Source organism: Acanthochromis polyacanthus, chromosome 12, assembly GCF_021347895.1.
Source record: "Acanthochromis polyacanthus isolate Apoly-LR-REF ecotype Palm Island chromosome 12, KAUST_Apoly_ChrSc, whole genome shotgun sequence".
Classification (NCBI taxonomy): Eukaryota; Metazoa; Chordata; class Actinopteri; family Pomacentridae; genus Acanthochromis; species Acanthochromis polyacanthus.
In genome coordinates, this window is record NC_067124.1 from 30,437,319 (window position 1) to 30,460,561 (window position 23,243).

The 23,243-nt window shown below is 39.2% G+C and overlaps 1 protein-coding gene across 1 annotated transcript in view; it reads left to right on the forward strand.

Annotated features, from left to right (window-relative positions):
- The window catches only part of cpne4a (copine IVa), a 95,555-nt gene that overhangs the window by 61,483 nt on the left and 10,829 nt on the right, over window positions 1-23,243 (forward strand). Inside the window, exons 9-15 of the mRNA XM_051956919.1 lie at window positions 5,326-5,412; window positions 7,286-7,345; window positions 11,849-11,982; window positions 14,340-14,394; window positions 15,913-15,964; window positions 19,629-19,762; window positions 20,988-21,224. Coding sequence (XP_051812879.1) covers window positions 5,326-5,412; window positions 7,286-7,345; window positions 11,849-11,982; window positions 14,340-14,394; window positions 15,913-15,964; window positions 19,629-19,762; window positions 20,988-21,224 — 759 coding nt within the window. The remainder of the gene's footprint in view (window positions 1-5,325; window positions 5,413-7,285; window positions 7,346-11,848; window positions 11,983-14,339; window positions 14,395-15,912; window positions 15,965-19,628; window positions 19,763-20,987; window positions 21,225-23,243) is intronic.

Genomic DNA, 23,243 nt, shown 5'->3' on the forward strand with positions numbered 1-23,243 from the left:
AAAATAAGTGAACAAATGAATTGCCATTGAGTTTAATTGTCGTTTAAGTGTTTTTCGCCCTGCTACTTTTCCAATACTTTCACTTGAAGGCTTTAAAGCAAACTGGAGTGCAGCGAGTCGTTATGTGAGTCTGATGTGATCAGATTAAAAACATGAACTAAATTCACTGATCAGCTCTGAAGGACCGCAGGAAAACTGATGAACATGTAAACACATTACTGTCTCTGTCTGCTGCCAGAAAATGTCTCCCAAAACTAATTACGCTTCTTGTTTAAGCTTCTGCTCGGTTGTTTTAGTGGATTATCCATTTTAATGACAGCTCTCACCTCCCTTTGTGAAAATGTTCCACCAAAACAGTTCATCCGTCATCATTTTTTAGCAGGATCCCGGGCTTAGAAATTCAAACGATCCAGTATTTTTTCCCCAACTGCAGAATTATAATGAGGCGCAGCAGACCATTCTGCAGAACTGATACAGATATAGATGTAGATATGCTAGATTTACTAGAAAGTGGAAGACGTCTAGAAGGTGGGAAAGTGTCTTTTTGGTCATTTTGTGTCTCATTTGGTCATTTGCATCCCTTTGTGTTTGTTTTTAAATATCATTGTGGTCATTTTGCGTTTTGTTTTGACCATTTTAAGGATTCTTTTCGCCATTTTGAGTACCCTTTGGTCATTCAGTGTCTTATTTTGATCACTTTTTTGTCACTTTGTGATTGTTTTTAATATAATTTTGGTCATTTTGCACCTTGTTTTGATCACTTTGAGTGTTGTTTTGCTCAGGTTGTGTCTCTTTAGAGGCAGAGTTTTGTTTCCCCATCACCAAACAATACTGATGTGCAGCAGACCATTCTACAACACTGATACAGTGTTGTGGAAATAAATTTAGATATGCAAGACTTATTGGAACATTGAAGAGGTCTAAAGGGCAGAAGAGCATATTTTCAGTTGTTTTGTTCACTTTTATTGCCTTGTGATGAACATGAACATTTTTCTGGTCATTTTGCATTCAGTTTTGAACATTTTAAGTGTCGTTCTGGTCATTTTTCCATCTTCCTTTGGTGATGATCATGTTGCTTTTTGTTGCTGTATTTTACAGATTTTTTTCCCCCCATTTCTTACACACTTGAGCTGCTGTTTAATTCTAGAGTAGAGGATATTTTTGCAGTTTGGTTCTAATTATAAGAAAAGAAAACCAAGAAATCCTGAACCCCGTCCATCATTTAAACTCAGTTTTAAAAACATATTTCCACCATCAGCAACTCATCAGGCAGAAAATTTCCAAGGAAGTCCTACAAAGTTCAATGCTAATTGTGGCGAATGAAAATTTATGAATTTCTACCCATCATTTTGTCAGTTTGTGAACACAAATAAACAAATTCAAGAATAGTCACACAGTACTTCCAGCCCGATCTCACGAGGATTCGTGAAACTGTTACGTAAATTTTTGTTTCGGTTTCGTGTGCACCAACACGATTTCGTCATGTTTTTCGTGCCGCTCACCACGAAATGCGCACCAATGTATTTTAAACGGCGGACTTTTCGTGCCACCCAGAACGTATTTCAAACGAATGTGTGTATTATATTTTTAATGTAAAACCATGGCGAATCCAACGCTATATTTTGCATGACATCGTCCCTAAACATAACCCTAACCATAACCCTAACCATAACCTAACCATAACCTAACCATAAGCCGGTGGTACACTTACCAATTTGCATAGGAATTTCAAGAATGTCCGGTGGCCGGCGGCCGCAAACGCGATCACACAAGCAGTATACGCCGATGGACAGCTTAGATCGTCATGAATCCGCTGGTATAAACCACTTTCAGCTGTGATTACCACAGCGGGTTTCGTTGTGAGCAACACGAAAAACATTTCGTGGTGAGCGGCACGAAAAACATGACGAAATCGTGTTGGTGCGCACGAAAAAGAAACAAAAATTTACGTAGCAGTTTCACGAATCCCCGTGAGACCGTGTTGGTACTTCGCATAAACCGAAGACTATTCTGACAATTGAAAACTCCCTCAGAAAGCAAAGACACGGATAAAATGTGAGTCTGAAAGAAGCATCTTTTTCAAAAAAGGACACAGATCTTCAGCTTAAAGGGAGAGGGTTTAAACGTTTGGAGGTTCTAACTTTAAAAGCCGTGTGGAAAACAGCCTGATCCCTGATCCAAGGACACGAGTCCTCCTGAGGAAGGCAGGAGCACTCAGAGTCACGACTTTAAATTGAAACCTGAATTTAATGAGGAGCCGCTGCGAAGACAAACAACAAAGGTTTAATATGAGAGGATCTGTAAGAAGCTCTGCAGCAGCATATTTAACAACCTGCAGATGCTCCAGGGTTTTTTTGGGTCATTTTGTGTCTCTTTGGGACCAAAGTATTTGTTTCCTACAGCAGAATGTTAATGAGGTGCTGCAAACCACAGCAGAAGGTGGAGGAGGTCCCTGCTGACCCATATGTACGGGAATAATGTGTGATATTGGCCATTAAATGGTATAACACCGATGTTTTACTCTTTGGAGTGATTTTGTGTCTTTTTGGTTTTAGTCATTTTTTTGTCCCCTTGTGGTTGTTTTATTTAGTATAATTGTGGTCATTTTGTGCTTGTAACTGATCATTTTGAGTGTCCTTTTGGTCTTTGTGTGCCTTATTGTAGTCACTGTCATCACCTTGTGAGTGTGGTTTTGGGTTTTTTTGTCATGTTTTGGTAATTTTCATCAGCTTGTGTGCGAATGATGTGCAATGAAACACGTTGGGGCATCTGGGCTCATTTTGTGTCTTATTTTATATATCCAGACTGTCTATTGTTATTTTCCATCTTAATTTTGTTATTTTCATTGTCCTGTTGTTTGCACTCTAGTTTTTTTTCATTTTATTTCTTTTGAGTGTCCTTTTAGTCACGTTGCATCTTACTTTGGTAATTTTCATCGCCCTCTGGTTGTTTGGTGTTATTTTACTTCTTATGTTGGTAATTTTTAGTTCAATTTTGGTCATTTTGCATCTCAGTTTGGTAATTGTGTATTTCATTTGGTTCATTTTAATCACCTTGTGGTTGTTTTTAATATTATTTTGGTCATCTTGTGCATTACTTTGGTCAGTTTGGGTGTGAGTTTGTCTTACTTTGTGCATTTTCATCACTTTATAGCTGTTTTTAATCTGATTTTGCGATACTGCAGCAAGAGCGAGTCCCGCTGTGGGACAAAGGTTCCCTGTCCTTCATAGTAAATTATAACCAGACTGTTGACATTTCCCTCAAAAGTCACCCTTAAATTCCGAACAGTAGGTTTCATAAAACCCAGATTTTCAGTAACCTTTGGAACAAAAGCATCTGGGGCTGTAATGTGTTTTCAGACTGTGCAGATCCTAAAGTAAGTTATGTTTACTTCAGCATCACCAGCACTCTGTGCTCTTTTTATATTCAGCCTGCCGTTTTTATTTGTCATTTCAGGAATTTAGCACCATATTATGGGTCCTTTTCCATCTTATAAGGGTCATTTTCATGCTGTTGTGGTTGTTTAGGGTCAGTTTGTGTCTTATTAAAATCATTTTGAGTGTGGTTTTGGTCAGTTTGAATGCTTTAGTAGAATTCGAGTGACACTGTGGGAAGCTGGCCTGTATTTCATACCTGGTTAAAACAAGACTGTTGGCATTTTGCCTTAAAAGTCAACCTCAAATTCCCAGTAGGTTTCATAAAACAAAAACTTCCAATAAAACTGGAGTCTGGAGCTGCTGATGTTGATCTCAGTAATGTGTTTTCAGGTGGTGTGGATCCTAAAGTTAGTTGTCTGTTTATCTACTTCAGCATCACCCTTCACTATGCTGTTCTTGAATTAACTCTGTTGACTAAATGCTGTTTTGCTGCCTCTCTGATTATGACCTTAAAGTGAGGACGATGCCTCACTGATAGTGTTTACATGATGTGTTTACAGCCATATTAGTGTCTCGCTAACGAGGACGCTGGAGGCTTTTATCTGAAGTCACCTGAGCAGGCTGCAGGTTCTTGTTCGCCTCTTCGGGCTCAGACAGATTATCAGCTCTGATAGTAATTTGTAACGTAATGTAAACCAACACACACTCACTCACCCGAGGATGAATAATTAGCACGTTCACCTGGAAGCAGCAGCTGGTTGGCGGTTAGCTGCTCCGTCTGAGTCTGCAAGCTCCAGATGCTTTGATTTAAAGTTTCAACAAATAAAAAACAGATCATACAAGTTAAAATGTAATTAAAATGACTGAAAACATAAAAACAAAATGTTACTGAGTTATGAGTGCGATCGCTGCAATCTGCTTTCAATGCTGCAGAAGCTGAATGCAGGATCAGGGCTTTGTAAGTGGCCACATGTTGGCGCTATTGGTACAATATTTGAGGATGTGAAGCACTCTATCCTAATGCAGCTGTCTGCCAAATTTCACCTCAGCAGACCTTTTAGGTTTTAAGATAATGGGGACTTTTTAGCACCATGAGTTCAAAACTTAATAGCAAATACATCATATCAAATATCAACAGCATTAAATTCTCTGAATTCTGAGCATATCCTGTCTCATTTTTTTCGCTTTAGGCTTCTTTTTTACTGCAATATAAAGTCCTGCATATCTGAAAACAGCACAGGAGAACTTAAAAATATATTTTGTGCAATATGAGAATCAGGAATCAGAATAAAAAACTTGATTAAAACTTTAAATTCTTTGATTATTTGTTTTGCAAAAAATAAAAAAACCTGGGACCAATATTTCCAACATTCTTCCAAGTATCCACAGTGTTGCCAACACTGAGGAAAAAAAATAGTGATTTTCTTTAAAATCCTTGGCAATGATGCGTAACAATACCATAAAATGCTTTTTGATGTGAAACACTTGGTCACAGAGAAAAGATAATGCTACTTTTGTGATGATTTAGCAGGTATGACAAGCTGTACCAAGAAAAACCCCACAAGTGTTTGTGATCTAATCCAAGTAGAAGATAGTTCTGGAGTTTGAAAGTGGTTCTCCAAATATAAGTTAAAAAAGAAAAAATGTTATTTTAATATGGGCATATTCTCTATTTTGTGATCCCACTATTTAGAGACACAGGTCATTAAGCTTCACAGAAGACTCTGTCATGGTGCCCCTTTGACAGCTTGCCAACATGTAAATGAATGCTTCTTTGGGTCGCTGCACTATTAAACAGTAAAAGTTACTACAGCTAATCTGCAGAACTTGAAGTATGCATCATCTGGGAAAATGGTAACTCGGACTGGATTGAGAGCAGAAAAAAAACAAAACAACGTTCCCAGTTTAGGGCAGATGAGCTGATTATAACTCTGTTTGTGTGTTGCAGGTGCAGTGGCCGTGTATAAACCCCAAATACAAAGTAAAGAAGAAGAACTACAAGAATTCTGGGATTGTTATTCTGAACCAGTGCAAGGTGACTAATGTTTTCCTCTCTTATTTCAGTTCAGGGTTTGAGGAGCAGTTTTCTGCTGCTCGTCTTGGTTTCTCCGAGGCTGATGTTGTTGTCTGGCTGACAGACTGTTAGCAGCTCCAATTATGCAGCGCTGAGCAGCCCGACTAACCTGACATTTCCCACCACGCGGTGCAGAACGGCGCTCAGACGGCGAGCGAGGGGAGTCAGGGGAATCCCACCGCCGAATGAAAGCGGGATAACATTTAGCCTGATGGCACTCGACACATGAAGGGTTCCTGCTTCGGAATGATTTAACAGCCGCTCGGAAGCGCAGAATGAGCTGCAGCACAACACGGAAACAAATTACAGAGCCTCAGTGGAGCGCGCAGCTAATTTATGCTTGATGGATGAGCAGTTTGAGTGCAAGCAGGAAGGAAGCCAAATGTTTTTAGAGCAGGAGGTTCGTTAGTGGTGACAAGACAGAACGAGAGCAGGTTTATCGAGCGACAGGTCAAAGGGTCGTCCATCCTCTGCTACAGCAGCGAGTCCATGGTCCTCCACACACAGGCAAACAACATGGCACTAAGAGTGGTGGTCAAATATCAGTCATTTCATTTAGCTTTAGTCACAAAGACTAAAAACATTTTAGTTTAGTTTGCCTTTTTTAATATTTTCTGTATATGGACACCGCGATTACAATGTCATTCTTGTTTATGGGGAATCCAGTAGAAAAGGCTCAGTGTATAGGTGGAGTCTCCTCAGTAAATCCAGCTGTCATTTCCAAATTCTGTGGTGGTTTTACATCACTTTGTACTTTTGTATCTCTTTGTGGTAGTTTTTCATCATTCAGCATCACATTGTATTTGTTTTGTGTCTCTGTATGGTTGTTTTAAGTTGTTTTATATTTCTCTGTGGTTGTTTTTTGTCTTCTTGTGGTTCTATTATGTCTTTCTGTGGTTGTATTACATGTTTGTGGATGTTCTATGTTTCTTTGAGGTTGTTTTGAGCAATTTTGTGTCACTGTGTGGTTGTTTTGTGTCTCTGTAGCTGTTTTGTATTTGTTTGGAGCAGTTTTGTGTCACTTCTTTGTGGTTGATATGTCTCTTTGTGGATGTTTTCTATCTCTTTGCGATTGTTTTGTATCTCTTTGTGGCTGTTTTGTATCTCTTTGCAATTGTTTTGTGTCTCTTTGTGGCTGTTTTGTATCTCTTTGTGATATTTTTGTGTCTCTTTGTGGTTGATTTGTGTCTCCCTGTGGTTGCTTTCCATCTTTGAGATGGTTTTGAGTCATTTTGCATCTTTTTCTGATTCTGTTGTGTGCTGTTTTGAAATGCAACACTCTGGTCTTGGAATGAAAGTTAGAGTTTGCAAGATAATTGATCTGACGAAGGCATCATAAATCAGTCAGACAGAAGTCATAAACACTTGCATGTGATTACTGATGTCTGTTGTTACCTATTCAAAGGACCAAACTCCAGTCAGATATCTGCATATTTAACAGTAGTTCCATCTGGTCATAAATCAAACCACTTAACATTAACTCACCAAACTCCATTCAAATATCAGTCAATTTTACACACACTGATATTTTAGTATTTTATACATTCAAACCAGCAAACTGTTTATATTGTTTAGTTTTTTTACAAAGTAAATTCAACAAACCAAACACCTTAAATTTTCAGTACTGTTAAATATTATCAAGTGAAACGATGATGCGTAAACACAAAAACATGTCTATCAAGCATCTATAAAGGCTGTAAAGGCAAAGCTGTCCTGCTAATCAGCTGTTCGAATCAGCAGCTGACAAACAGTGATGAAGTTTTATTGACCGTGACACTCGGTTTGATGTTGCAAACCTTAAATATTTATATTCGTGGCTGATTTCTGTCTTCAGATCATCAAGATGCACTCGTTCCTGGATTACATCATGGGAGGCTGTCAGATCCAGTTTACTGTGAGTGCACCACATGAATACACACATACAGACACACACAGTGACACAATCCCAACCTTTGCTCTAACCTGAACCTCAAACAGCTATTTAAAGGTCTGTCCCAAAGTGAGGACTCGTTCAAATGGGCTGAAACTGTAAGTGGTCCTCATAAACATAGTCAAACACACACACACACACACACACACACACACACACACACACACACACATGGGTCACACTTGTGTCATCGTCCTGCTTCGTTTTGCCGTCTGGGAGGAGAGGCAACATCCTGCTTTGTGTATCTTCGGGTATCTCTGACATCGCCATGGAAACAGTAACCAGGGTGACACGTTCAGCAGCCTCCGTGTCCCAGTTAGCTCGTCACGGGACTCTCACTGGGATGTGACCAGTTAAACCAGTGCGACAGCGTGAGACAGCGGCTCGCGAGGCAGCAGCGGAGTGTGAAACCTTGATGTTGAAGATTTTCAAACGTGTTAAATTTAACTTTTATTTCACCTAAATTCAACTGTCCAAAAAAATTTACAAAATCTCTCTGAACATAAAAAAGTCAGATTTGCACACATACTTTGCTATTATAAATCCACACGACTGCAAACAACAAATAACTCAGTTTTCTTGCCGTCTTTGTCGTCATTGTGTTTCCATGCCCAGTGGGTTTACATCTTAAGTTGTTCTCTAGGATTATTTTGAGTCTTATTGTGGCCAGTTTTACTTTTTGCGCTCATTTTACATAAACTTGTCTTAGTAGTGTTTTTTCTGTGTCTCTTCCCAGTTGTTTTGAATCATTTTGCATCTTTTTGTTGTTATTTTGCGTCTGTCTGTGGTCATTTTAAATGGCATTGTTGAGTATTTGGGCATCTTTTCTTGGCATGTTTTGTACTTTTTGTCATCACTGCTTCACTTTGTGGTCATTTCAATTAATTTTGGGTCACTTTGCAGCTGTTTTGAATCAGTTTGCATCCCTGTGTGAGAGTTTTACATTGCGTGTTTTTCGTCTCTGTGGTCTTTTTTGTGTCTTGTTGTGGGAGTTTTACATTCTTTCATGATGCTATGTAGTCACTTTGGCTCATTTTGCATCTCTTTGTTGCATTTTTGTTGTTTTTTCATGTCATTGTTTTGTGTCTCTTTGTGTACGTTTTGTGGCTGTATGTGGCTGTCATTGTTTTGCGTCTCTTCATAGTTACAATCATTGTTATTTTGCTTCGTTTTGTTGTCTTTTTTGTTTGTTTCTTTGTGGTCTTATTGCATCTCTCTGTTGTCATTTTTTACCACTTTGTTTTCTTATCTCTGTGTTCATTTTTGTCTTTTTTGAAGTAGCAAAGTCAAAAAATCTATCTGGTTTTACAATGAAATAGAAAGTTTACCAGAGATTCCGTCAGACATAAACGCCCAAAATCAGACAGAAGTCATAAACATTTAGAATAATAAATACTGTAGTATAGTTACTGATGCCTGGTCAGCATTTCCCCTTAAATGTCTGCAAATTGAACATCAGTTTGGACGTAGGCAAACTTTTTTCTTTTCAGTCAATGTGAATCTCCACCAAACTCCATTCAAATATCAATCAATTTCTGACAGATATTTTCTACGTAGAAATCTCCTAACAGTTATTTTTTTTACTTTACCATTTTGCTGCCTTTTATCATCTAAATATTGACATAATAAAAGTTTAAGTTAATATTACTGAAGACTCGCCATAGAATTTTCTCCTGTTTGATAAATCCAACACAGAAACACAGAGAACAGTAGCTGAAGTTCTACAGTGGGTACAGAAAGTATTCAGACACCTTGAAATTTTTCACTCTCTGTCATTGCAGCCATTTGCCAAAATCAAAAAAGTTCATTTTATTTCTCATTAATGTACACTCAGCACTCCATCGTGACAGGGAAAAAAAAAAAACAGAAATGTAGAAATTTTTGAAAATTTATTCATGTGTCTTGCACTGAGGAGAGGCTTCCGTCGGGCCACTCTGCCATAAAGCCCCGACTGGTGGAGGGCTGCAGTGATAGTTGACTTTGTGGAACTTTCTCCTATCTCCTGACTGCATCTCTGGAGCTCAGCCACAGTGATCTTTGGGTTCTTCTTTACCTCTCTCACCAAGGCTCTTCTCCCACCATTGCTCAGTTTGGCTGGACGGCCAGGTCTAGGAAGAGTTGTGGTCGTCCCAGACTTCTTCCATTTGAGGATTATGGAGGCCACTGTGCTCTGAGGAACCTTGAGTGCTGCGAAATTCTTTTGTAACCTTGGCCAGATCTGTGCCTTGCCACAATTCTGTCTCTGAGCTCCTTGGGCAGTTCCTTCCACCTCATGATTCTCATTTGCTCTGACATGCACTGTGAGCTGTAAGGTCTTATATAGACAGGTGTGTGCCTTTCCTAATCAAGTCCAATCAGTTTAATTAAACACAGCTGGACTCCAATAAAGAAGCAGAACCATCTCGAGGAGGATCAGAAGAAATGGACAGCATGTGAGTTAAATATGAATGTCACTGCAAAGGGTCTGAATACTTATGACCATGTGATATTTCACTCTTTCTTTTTAAATAAATTTGCAAAAAAATTCTGCATTTCTGTTTTTTTCTGTCAAGATGGGGTTCTGAGTGTACATCAATGAGAAATAAAATGAACTTTTTTGATTTTGGAAAATGGCTGCAATGACACAGAGAGTGAAAAGTTTCAAGAGGTCTGAATACTTTCTGTACCCACTGTATGAGGTCAGCTGGAATGATTATTAATCAGCCTGAAAAGACCAAAGATGAAGGTTTTACAATCTGTTACCTTTTAGCTAAACAGCTTTAAGCCACAAACCCACGATCTCAGAGATGTTCACTTAACTGCTGGTGGTGCCATTTATTCAATATATGCAACTAAAGTAAAAGACGGCATCCAAAAGACGACATTGTGTGCTTTTGTTGCTTGTTCACTTCTTGTGTGCATGAATCAGAGGATAAGTGACTTTAAATGTGTTCAGAGACTAGAACATGGCATCTGACTGCATTCTGCTGCTGTAAACACATGTACTCATGTACACAAAGAGTTGCATCGCTCTCTCTGAACGCTTAAATGTTTCATCACTTCAGCATCAGTCAGTAAAAAGAGAAGAAGATGAAGAGTTCCTCCTGTCAGAGGTGTTTCCAAGATGAGCTGCTGAGGACTCGAGTGCGTTTACCTGCAGCTGGGTTTATTCGCCAAGATGTTTCTCACTCTTGAGCATTTTTCTTCAAGTATCTGACAACAAACACGCGTTTCATGATGCTGCGTTACACATTCACAGCCTCCTGTTGTGAATACACAACGCGTGATCGACACATTCTGATGACAGTTGGCTGAAAACACAAACAGCTCAGTTGGCAAACTGACAACACTCAGCTCGTCTCCTCCAGAATCAGTCCAACACAAAACAGCCATCTCTTTGTGGATACTGTGTCTTTTTTTTGGACATTTTGTGTCTTTTTGTGGATGTTTTGTGTCACTTTGTGGATGTTTTGCGTGTTTCTGTGATCTCTGTGTGCCTCTTTGTTAAAATTTTGTGACTCTTTTTGGATGTTTCTGTCACCCAAGGGTTGTTTTGTGTTCCTTTGTGGACTTTTGTGTCTCTTTGTGGACTTTGTGCTACTCTGTGGATGTTTGGTGTCTATTTGTGTATGTTTTGGGTCTCTTTGTAATCATTTTGTGTCACTTTGTGTTATTTTGTGGTTCTTTAGTGTGCTCTCAGTGATCATTTTGGGTCTCTTTGTGGACTTTTCTGTCACCAAAGGGTCGTTTTTCTGTTTCTAGGCGGTCTTGTGTGTAACTTTGTAGATGTTTTGTGTCTCTGTGGTAATTTTGTGTCTCTCTGTGGACTTCTGTATTTCTTTGTGAACTTTTAGTGTTGTTTTGTATGACTTTGTAAAGTTTTGTGTCTTTTTGTGGATGTTTTGTATCTCTTTAGAATTGTTTTGTGTCTCCTTGTGATCATTTTGTGTCACTGTGTGGACATATTGTGTCTCTGTGGACATTTTATGTTACTTTGTGGTTCTTTAGTGTGTCTCTTCATGGATGTTTTATCTCTTTTTCATCATTTTTATCCTGTTAATTTGGAATAATTTTGTGTCTTTGCAAACATTAGCCATTGTTTTGTGTCTTTGTTGTTATTTGGTAATCTATTTCTCCATTAGTGGTGTCGTTGATTCATTAATGATTCAAATCTTGTGACTCTAAATGTTTTACTGATCAGCAGACAAGTGAGCTGCTGCAGCTGTGAAATCAGAAGATACAAAGTGAAATAAAGATAAGCTCAGAGCCATCACGGCTTTTCAAATTTTTGATCCAAACAATCAGTACAAAAATAATCTGTAGAAAAATAATTAACCGAATCGGCAGAATCTTTTTCTGTCAGTGTGGGACTTCTGGAGTCACTTCAGCTCAGGTTGTCCATTTAAATCAGTCTGAATGACTGAAGCTCAATGTGCAGGTGCTGCTCTGTGATTGGTTCTCATCTCTGATTGGCTGTCGTCTCTGCAGGTAGCCATCGACTTCACGGCGTCCAACGGAGATCCTCGTAACAGCTGCTCTCTGCACTACATCCACCCCTACCAGCCCAACGAGTACCTGAAGGCGCTGGTGGCGGTGGGAGAGATCTGCCAGGACTACGACAGGTAGCAGCCAATCACATGGCTCCATTCCTTAAAGGGACAGTGCAGGTTAAAGAAACAGCAGCTGGTTTTACACTGATATGTCCTTCTTTGCAGTAGAGGATGGATGTTTTATGTAGTTTTCTCTGTCCTCGATTACAGCCCACTTGTTCTCTCTTTTGATATCTTGTTCTTGATTGTAGAAGCTGCCCGTTTGAATATTTCCTTCTAATGGCTGAGACACTTTAAATCCTTCAGGCTTCACTTTCTGTCCCACGCAGGCTTTTATGATATTACATTTTGTAAAGGTTGTAATTTATTCTGTGTGAGGGCAGAGAAACCTTGAAGTTAAAATATGTTCAGTGTGAAGGTCTGAGATCTAAGAGCAGCCGGCTGCTTTCTTCAGCTCCACTAAAGATTTAAATGTTTGAAAGCAGAAAGTGCTCAGAGAAGCTCTCTCCACCTGAAGGCTGCACAGACGTTGAAATGGGATTTTTTTCAATGTTGACATGTTTTAAATGTGACTCTGGAGTGAGATCTTCATCTCAACACACACTGACAGACTTAATGTTCATTTATCACAGTTCTGAAATATTACAGAATCACTCAGATTTGATGCAGATGTAGAAAATTATTTACAGCTTTACTTCTTTATAGCTAGCATGTCCTAAAAAATGACACGGGGCTGAGCACAGATCTCAAAATGCCAATAATCGAATTGAACATATCAGGAAAGTCACACTGACCCGCTGCTGAGAGAAAATTAGCCAGGATGGTCAAGAGTCAACCAAGACTCACTAAAAAGCAGGTCTGCGGTGAATTAGAAGCTGCTGGAACACAGGTGTCAGTGTCCACAGTGAGAAGCTGACATGTCAGAATGAAACACTTCCTCCTGAAGCTGCATCTTAAAGCTTGGCAGAGGTCTGGTGCTGATCACTTGGACAAAGAAAAGGCATTCTGGAGAATCTGTGGTCAGGTCTGGACATTTGGGTCAAAATTTGGTCACAATAACAAGAAATGCATTTGTAGAGAGAATGTAAGGCCTTTATCCAAAAGAATACCAAACCTACCTCCAAGCATGGTGGTGGTATCATCATGCTCTGGGGCTGTTTTGGTGTAAATGGAACTTGTGCTTTACACAAAGTAAATGGAATAATAAGAAGCCTACACATTCTTCAGGAAAACCTACAATCATCACGCTGGAGGTTGAGTCTTGGATGTTACACCAATACAGTGACCCCAAACACACAGCAGAAGTTGTCAAGAAATGGCTAAATTAGACTAGAATTAAGGTTTTACATGTCCATCCCAAACTCCTGACTTAAACTCCTTCAGGAACCTGTGGGCTGTGCTGAAGAAACAAGTCTGTGTCAGAAAGCCAACAAATTTAGCTGAACTGCATCAGTTCTGTCTAAAGGAGTGGTCAGAAGCTTGTGGACGGCTAAAGTGCCTAGTTGAGGTGAAAATGGCCAAAGGACCTTGAAGCAAGTAATAGCATTGCTGTGTTTATGTAGATTTCTGACTCAGTAAATTCTGTCATATTTCCAGAAGACCTATAATAAATTCATGAAAGACTCAAAAGACATGATTGTTTTCAGATACGTGTGTTTCAGTGATTCCATCATAGGAAATTCCAAGTCACACTCAACCAGTCAAAGGTTTGGACACACCTTCTCATTCAGTGCTTTTTATATATTTGCATTTTTTTTTTTTTTTACGTTTTAGAGTAATACTGAAGATTAATACTTTCTTGTTTACAATGTAATTTCATGTCTTTTATAGTTTTGATGTCTTCAGTATTAATCTACAATGTATGAAAATAATTCAATAAAAAGCGTTGAATGAGAATGTGTGTATAAACTCTTGACTGGTAGTGTAGGAGTTACACTGGAAACTGTAGACTGTGATCAAAAACACTTTCAGTCACATGAACTAAGCTCGGCAAAAGGTGAGAACTTTATCCACCTGACCATGTAACTCTCTACTTTTAACTTATTCTCTTTCTATTATTTTTTTTTTATAGAACAAGTACAAGTGTGTGTAGTGTGAGTGTATGCAACAGTGTCCTTTAACGTGTTGCACATGCAAATGTCGTTGTACTAAATTAGCACAATGGCCATAAAGATTTCTGATTTCTAATTTCTGAAAAAAGGCAATAAACCAGCAGCTGTTCCTCATTCAGGCTGGCATGTTCCATCTTTAAAATGCCTAAATCCCCAACACTCTTCCTTCCAGTTCTTGTGTTCCTCCACATCCTTAAAGCGAGTAGCCGTCGTCGTCGCTCCAATCAGAGCCCATTTCTTCATTTTCCGTCGCAGCAGCGGTGGACTGAATGAGCTCGTTAACGCCAATCACTAAGTGCTCTGTCTTTTCCCTTACAGTGACAAAATGTTCCCAGCGTTCGGCTTCGGTGCTCGGATCCCTCCTGACTTCAAGGTAATTTACCCGCTTGGCTCGCCATCTAGCAGGGGAGGCCTGGGGAGGGTCAGTAGCTGGTGATTACCTGCTGCCTCCTCATGTTTGTAGCCCCAGGGTGCTATATGTTCCATTCAACCTCTTTCCTTTCCCATAGCTGGTGGTCTAACTTTCTGATTACCTCCATTCAGTCTGCCGCCTGCAAATGCTGCCTCAGTGTGTGATGGGTTAAAATTAAAGTGACATTTAGAAAAGGTTCTTGAAACCTTACAGCAAAAAGCAGAATTTATCAGCAACAAAACACCATTTTGGTCCCATAAATTCACTTTGATGTGATCAGAAGCTTATAGCATGCAAAGGTACAAAACGTAAAGTTATTAAAGATGTTTAGCTTGAAGTCTTACAAATCAAATATTAATAACGAATGCCTGGAAAGATGGGGCTGAAGGAGAAAATTGCAATAACAAAACCCTTCTAACATCCAACAAGGCAGCGACTCATGATCATTTTCATTATCAATCATTGTTGATTGTGTTATGGACGAGTCGATGACTTCAGAAAACAGTGAAAGATGTGGATCTGTGTTTCCTCAAATGTCTTGTTTTTGTCCAAAAGCATTTTGTTTACTGTCAGAGTCAGAAAGGGGGAAATAAACGAGAAAATATTCACGTTTAAGAAGTCTCAATCGTATAATTTAGACTGATTAATCAATTAGCAAAACAGATGACAAGAGTTCAATCGTTGCAGCTCTGATGGGAATTTCCTTCTAACGGACCCTTTATTCAACTGAGCAAGCCAACATAAAGCTCAAATAATAACAATATCAGAACATACAGTTGTATTTGATCATGAAAAAATAAAAATGCCCAGTTATCATCCAGAAATTACCAAAGATACCATGACATTTGACATGAAAGAGTCTTATTTGGGAAATTTTTGTCAAAAAAGCCAAATTAAAAGACTCAATGTGAAAAAACAACAAAAAAGGAAAATTTCGAAGGTGGATAAATACGATTTATACGCACTCTACATACTATATGTACACATAAAGATGCGTGTGTGTGTGTTAAATTAGCGTTTATTATCTGGATAAAATGATTGCCATTGATGCATGTACTCATGGTTTATTGAAGGGAACATATTCCAGCTTCAGAACAGTAAATTGAGTGGAAGGCGAGTAAGAACATGTTTTTTGGTTACAATGGCTGCAAAGTGTAAAAGCACAAGATCACACACTGGCTGCTGAGAAATACAGAAAATCGCTGGACTGATACTGTACTGTGGGGGAAAAAAATTCTCTGTGGATTGTTGAATGATTGACAGTAACTGTACAACAGCTCTCAGCGTTGCCTCACCTCTGGGGGAGACTGGACTCACCTATCCTGGGGGAGGGGGAGTCAGTCAGTCAGAGTAGATGTCAGGGAAAAAATGAGAGAGGATGAAGATGGATGGAGGAGAGACTCACTGATTTCATTGTTGCAGATTCTTCTGTTTTTTGATGCAGAGATCAAACGGACTTCTCGTGCCTCTCCCCCCCAGGTCTCCCACGACTTTGCGGTGAATTTTAACGAAGAGAACCCCGAGTGTGCAGGTAGGTGCTTTGATTTTCTGCCTTCTTTGAAAGAAAAATGAGGAAGAAAATGACTCAAATATTTGAAAGCGGGCCTCAGAAGTCAGAGCACAGAGGAAAATCTTTGATGTGAGAATTAGTTTCATGACGAGGATGCTGGTCAAAGGAGCTCCATCGATCCAAAGCCTCCTGTGACACAGAAGTGACACCAGCCTAACTGAAGGAGGACGCTGCATGCTTTGTGTCCTGTAGTTTATATATGAGATTTCCCGCCATGTTAAGTGAGAATGTTTGATGTGCTGTGAGGAGGTGTTGATCATAAGACACATAGATACCAGACAAAAGTATAAATAATTTGACAAGCAACATTTTTTAAAGGCTTAAAATGTCCCTCTGCAGTGTTTTTCACCAGTTTCTAATAGAACTGTTAGTCAGAGTTCTCTGATCATTAAGCAAACAGCTTCAAAAATACACATTTTGAACTCAGAAGCAGTCGTGCAAGCTGTGTGTAACTCAGAAATTACAGTAACATACAGCTAATCTGTTACTGGATTACATTATTAACATAATGAGAAAATGTTGCTGATTTTCATTGAAAAAATGAAGCGGATATCTAATCTGGTAGTTCAATATCTTTTTGTTTTTGGGGTTATAAATTGTTTTCTGCCAGGAAAGCTAGTGGTTTGCCTAAATTTAAAAAAAAAATAGAGAGAAAAAAATCAGTGTTGCGGCTTGTGCACCCACCATCCACCCCAACCTCCTCTTCTGGTTCTTCATTCATTCAGAAGCATGTTATGACGTAACGTAATGCAACCGCCATGTAACTTTATTTATTCATAGAGCACATTTTCACACCGAGGCACAGTGACAGATGTTGAGTCAATGGACAGGTGTGTAAAAAGGCCCTGAATGCTCTAAAACTGGATCAAGATGTTGAACTGAAAGAGACACAACAGCTAGCAAGAACGCTATACTTCTCTTAATGGTTGACGTGCTTTTCGTGTTGCATCTTTTTTGTGGTCTCATTGCGTTTTGTTTTTGTTTACATCTCTTCTAAATAGTTTTGCTGTTTTGTTTTCTGTGTATTTTTGTAGTTGTTTTGTCTTTGAATCACTTTTTGTTTTCTGCTTTGTCTTTTTTGTGTTTCTTTTTCTGTTTTTTTGTTTTGCATCTGTTTTTCTTTTTCACATTTTTGTAGTTTTGTGTTTCTTCTTGGCTGTTTTGAATCATTTTTGCTTATTGTTTGTGTCTCTGTAGTTGTTTTGCATGTTTTTGATTGTTTTACATACACACGTGATTGTTTTGTGACTTTTCTTTAGTTTTTGTGGTTGTTTTGTGTCTGTGTTTATTGTTTTTCTCTCTAGTTGTTTTCCATCTTTTTTAATGTTTTGCATTTACTTTAGGTAATTTCAGTTTTCTTTTTGTTGGTTTTCTGTGTCATTATTGTAATCTCTTATCTTGATATGGTTATCACTTTGTGTTGTTTTTCATCTGTTTTGACTGGTTTGGGCCTTGTAGTTAGGGTACATCTATTTTTGATTTTTTTGTGAGTTTTTCCTCTCTGGTTGTTTTGCACATATTCTGACTGTTGCATTTGCTTTGTGTCTCCACGTCATTGTTTTATGGTTCTCTGGTTGTTCTTCATGTCTTGTTTGCACGTCTTTATGTTTTATTATGTTCCTGTGTGTTTTGTGTTTCTCTTCATAGTTGTCGCTTACGTTTCTTTTTGCTTTGTTGCGTTATTTTTGCGTTGTTTCTCAGTCATTCTGCATCTTTTTTGTCAACCAAGTGAACACAGAAACTGTCCTTTCATGTCTGTCCAGATTTTCAGAAATTTTCAGCATTTAAATTCAGATATTAATATTTCAAACATTTATATAAATGATATCAGTAATGAAACCTCAGAGTTCCAGTTTTGGGGTTTCATTTATAAATGCCTGTTGGCCTGTTTGAATATTCGTAGCCTCTGGGCAAATATTCTTTAACCCTTTAATAATTCATTAAGTCAAAGAGCCTGGACAGAGAACGAGAAGCTGTTTGGAATATTTCTTAATTTCATTCAGCTGAATCACATTTTCAGAGCAATATGAGAGTATAAATTAAAAAAAAAAAAACCCTGCAACAATCAAAATCAATAAAAGCACTTTAAATGAAATCCCAGTGGAAAGAGAGGAAGACCTGTGGGTCTGTGTTCCTGCCTCCTGCCTGATCACTGCCTCTGTATTGATCGCATTGATGAGGGTTGAGCTTTGATGACCTTCAGGGCTCTTTATTCACCTCGAGGACTCTTTTAGTTCTAGTCTAGAGTTAAATTTACATACAGAAGTTACATTTCAGATGATAAATTTGTGCTTTCCAAACTAATGTGGGGCCTCATTGTGAACATTTACTGCAAAATAGAAAAAAAAATCACAGTTGGAGTCCAGCCATGATACTATGTTAATTGGACTTGTAGCAAAGAATGAACCAGTGGGATGTAGAAGCAAAGCTGTTTAGTCGATTAATCTTATTACATTTCGAGGCTAATTGAATAAACCAAATTAATTTGAAGTGCAAGCTTTTTTCTCTTTTTTTCCCCGCTTTTTGTGAGATGAAAATGTTCTCCTGGTTCTGAGGTTTCATAGGGATATCGGTTTCTCTCACTCTTAGTTAAGACCTATTTTAAATCTTGAACAAAAATCAAAGTCTGCCATTGTCTGATATTCTGGGAAGGATGTAGTTTAGCCCAGCTTAGCACAAAAAAGAAGCCTCAATTCAAATTGACGTGTTTTCTAGGAATATAAATGTAGGAAGGATATCGAAGTATGAGCAGTTAACTTTGGAACAGCTGGTGTATTTTTTCGCCAACTTTTCTTGTTTTTCTGTTTATTGTTGGTGAAAGAGACTGTTTAGAGGAAGGTTTCTCGCCTTGTCAGCTGCTAAAGGTCAGTGATCGGCTAAGAGGGACACTTCAGCAGCAGCACTTTTAATTAAGTCTGAGTGTTAAGGAGATTGTGTTCTGAGCAACCTTCAGCCATTGAATCACATCAGTGCTGCCGCCGGGCATGCTGGGACGCTTCAACACACCCAGACAGAGGACACTGAACCTGACCATCGTCTTTCCGTCGTGTGATCCTGCAAAAACTCATTTGGATAACTTGTGAAACATTGCAGAACTGTAGTTACAGGCTTTAATGGAAAAAGATACTATTTTAGTTACCATTTAGTGTTTACACAAAGATTATTCATTGACTTAAAATACAGAATATTAAATGCATGTTTAAGTACATTTAAAACATTTCATTTGTTTATATTCAGGATGAAAACTAAAATAGAGCTTTTAAGTTCCTTTACATAGAGCAGCACTTAAACTCTGAAACTTTCATATACTTGTAGGTTTTCAGGGCTGCATATGAAAGATACAGACTTTGCTTCACATGAAAACAACAGTTTATTTTCAGTTTTAATATCAAACAATTTATTTAATAATAATAATAATAATAGTAATACATCGAATTTATATAGCGCTTTTTTTGGTCACTCAAAGACGCTTTACAAAATAGACAGAAGGGAATAAACAAAAAAACAAATTTATTTCTTGGGGTGACAGGATCCTCCTGTTTAACTACATTTCAAATATCCCTGAACCTTTGCATGCTTGTGACTTCCTTGCTATCAGTTATTTAAGGTCTGCTGCTCCAATCAGGTATCCAGGGTGTGGTCGAGGCCTACCAGGCCTGCCTACCCAAGCTGCAGCTCTATGGCCCCACCAATATCGCCCCCATCATCCAGAAGGTCGCCAACTCGGCCTCGCAGGAGGTCCACACCAAAGAGGCCATGGTGAGCAGGATTTATTCATAGTTCTTCACTGACATTCATGCTGTGGACATGAAAAGTGGCAGTTCTGTCGAGAATATAAAAGAAGAAGCACTACAGAGTGTTGAGGAAGGTGTGAATGTCAACTGTCAGTTTCACAAAGTTATCGGATGCTGGGAAGGTTTTCATGTTACATGTGCGGACAGATGTTGCAACACTATACTTCTGTTCTAATCAATGAAACTCAGCAAACATAAAATTAGGTCAGTCCTCTATATAGATTTGCTACATCAGGTGTGTGCAACCCTTTTATACAGAAATGAATTATAAAGTGTGTTTATTTTGTACTCAGAGCTACCAGTATACAGAAAATGACTGCTTTGTATCAAACAAGGTTTCCATTACAACATCATCTAGTAGCAGCTGATGGTTGCTGGGTAATTTCATCTATTACAGAGTCTACTGTACCGTAAAACGGGGCTATAAGGGACAGCGGGGTAATAAGGGACACTTTTCCGGAAAATGTTTTAAATGTAATTCTGCGGTTTTTATGTTGAGCAGGATGCGGTTTTGTGTTGTTTTTTTTTATCAATTATCCATGAATTCTTAAAGAAATCTAGGTAAAAACCGCAGAATTACATTTAAAACATTTTCCGGAAAAGTGTCCCTTATTACCCCGCTGTGCCTTATAGCCCCGTTTTATGGTAGTCTGTGGATGATAACTTACCCATATTAAATAAACTCTCTGAAAACATCAAGTAAAGACACGACATTCCCAAAATGAAAGCTCAATGTCCTGCTTTGCCACAACCCCCAGTGATGTTAATAATTACCTGTTAATCAGTTAAATATTTTCGGCAGAAGTTAACAGACGTGACTGTCAGATTAGCTGTAGCCTCTTACTGTTCAAAGAGATGCAGTTAAAGTTGTGTTTGCATCAAACAACCGCACCCCCCTGTTGCTGTTATGTTGAGGAATTCTGCAGCATCAAGTTGTAAAAAGGTGTTTACCAGCTGTTCAGTTTACCTACCTAGCTGAAGTCCATGCTGATGCTAAGCTAGAAGGTTTAATGCTAACACAGGCCATGAGCTGAGTCTCTGTCAGTGGACATTTAGGAGCAGCAGGACTATCATTATGAACTTCCAAGAGCATTAAATAGATGACATTCACAGTCAGGTATAAAGTTTAATTCACAAGAAACCATGACAGAAGCTAGTCTGACAGTATCCCACTACTTTATCTCTTCCAGCAATACTTCATCCTGCTGATCCTGACGGACGGTGTCATCACTGACATGGCCGACACAAGGGAGGCCATTGTCCAGGCCTCTCACCTCCCCATGTCGGTCATCATCGTCGGGGTTGGGAACGCTGACTTCAGCGACATGCAGATGCTGGATGGTGACGATGGGATTCTGCGGTCGCCTAAAGGAGAGCCCGTCCTTCGGGATATCGTCCAGTTCGTCCCTTTCCGCAACTTCAAACATGTGAGTTGATCGGTCGGGAGATAAGAGAAGGGCATGTCTAATGAGAAAGTAATGAAACATCCAGTTTTACAGATAGAAACACCTTCTTCTTTGTGTTTAACTTTCTGCATGAAGAGTTCCTCATGGCACCTCATCGCCACCAAGCCTCTGTGACTTCAATAGTAAGAAGAATTAATGCAGAAATGTCATTTCATTAGATTTCTAAACAAGAGGCCAGTGAGTGTGTTTCTGTGCTTTTCATACACAGAGTAGACCAGCTTAGTCTGTTTAAATAAGATAAGACCAGCAGCATCGTAGGGAGGCGGAGGATGCTGCTGGGGAGACACTTTGTACAATCTGTGAGATGTCTGATTAAGTTGTTGTTTGAAATGGAATGCAAACAGTTGGCATCAAGTACAGACATAAATCAAACATTTATTCCCGGTTTCTACAAACATGTTCAGAAAAATGCACTGTCATTATCATTGACCATTTCTGCTTCCCTAAACCACAGCCATTTGGTATATAATGTTTCTGAGGCTGTTTTGCTTTGCTAAAAACAGTCAATACTCTCATGTGGATCAAAATTTGATGGTAGACAGCTGGATCAGAGTATCACTAAAATAGCATAAGTTGCGTGTTTCTGGTGTGGTTACTAAATGTGTCAGAGGAGGAACAACGGGTGAACAGGTGACAGAATTACGGATGCCCAAGACTCACTGATGAGTCAGTGTGTCCATGTTGACCCCTTTCTACCACCGAAAGCTCTACAGCATCAATTCAATTCAAACACTTTATTTATCCCCAAGGGGCAATTAAAAAGGCATAAAGAGCAGATCAACATAGACAAGGACAAAAACAAACGGAACATCAGACAATGCTGGACAATGGAGCTGTGATGAAGATGCCCTGGTCTGCTGAATCTTCTTTTCCATCATGTGGACGGCTGATGCAGTGGGGATGAGTTCCCAGCAGAGGCAGTGGTGTCTGGACGATGTTCTGCTCGGGAACCTTGAGTCCTGTTACTTAGATACCTAAACACTGCTGCAGGCCACGTCCATCCTTCATGGCAGCAGTGTTGCCTGACCATCTCCTTCAGCAGGATGCTGCTACCTGTTTGGGAATCTCAGGAGCATTGCTTTTCACAGATAAAGTTATTCTGTTCTGGGAGAATCGTACTGCGGTCATGAAGACTGTATGTGGTCTGCTGCAATCTTTAGGAGTCACAGTAACATCAGCATGAATGCAGAACATTGTCCAGAGCATCACACTGCCTCTACTGGATTGACTTCTTCTACTATCTCTACACAAGTAAACGGTACATTCAGGCATCCACATGATGGAAAACAATGGAGACCTTCTTCACTACCTCATGGTCCAGTTCTGACACTGTAGGAGCAATCAGTGGTAGAAAGGGCTAATCATGGACACTCTGAACCATCAGTGCGTCCTGTTGTCCACGACTTTGTCCCCAGTTTACCTGTTGCTCTTCCTTGGATGCTTATGGTAACCACCAGGAACATTCACCCACTCCTGGAGATGCTCTGATCCAGTTGTTTACCATCACTTTTGTCCCTCAGATTCTCACACTGCATAGTTTCTTGATTCAACTTTAAGAATTAACTGTTGTCCTGCTGCCTGATATAAACCACCCACTTACAGTAGCCACCTTAACCAGGAAATCAAAGGTTCACTGTCAGTAGAAAGTCACAACAAATTACAGACATATCAGGCGGATCAATCACGTCTGAACTAAATGTTGTCAGCAAAGCAAAACAGACCAATAATTTACTGAAACAGTGAGCTCCAGAAACACAAGTATAATGAACAGCAGTGGTCAAACATGAGGAAGACGATCCATTTTTGTGGAAACTAGGAAAAACTGCATGTACTGGTTGGCATGTTTGCTTTCCAGTCCAATAAAACAGCATTTTGGGGGTGAGGGATTCTTAATGATAAAACAAAATCAATCAATAACAGAACTACAGCTGTGGTTTGGTAAAAAGGTAAAATAGGAAAACATTACAAAGACAGTCCACT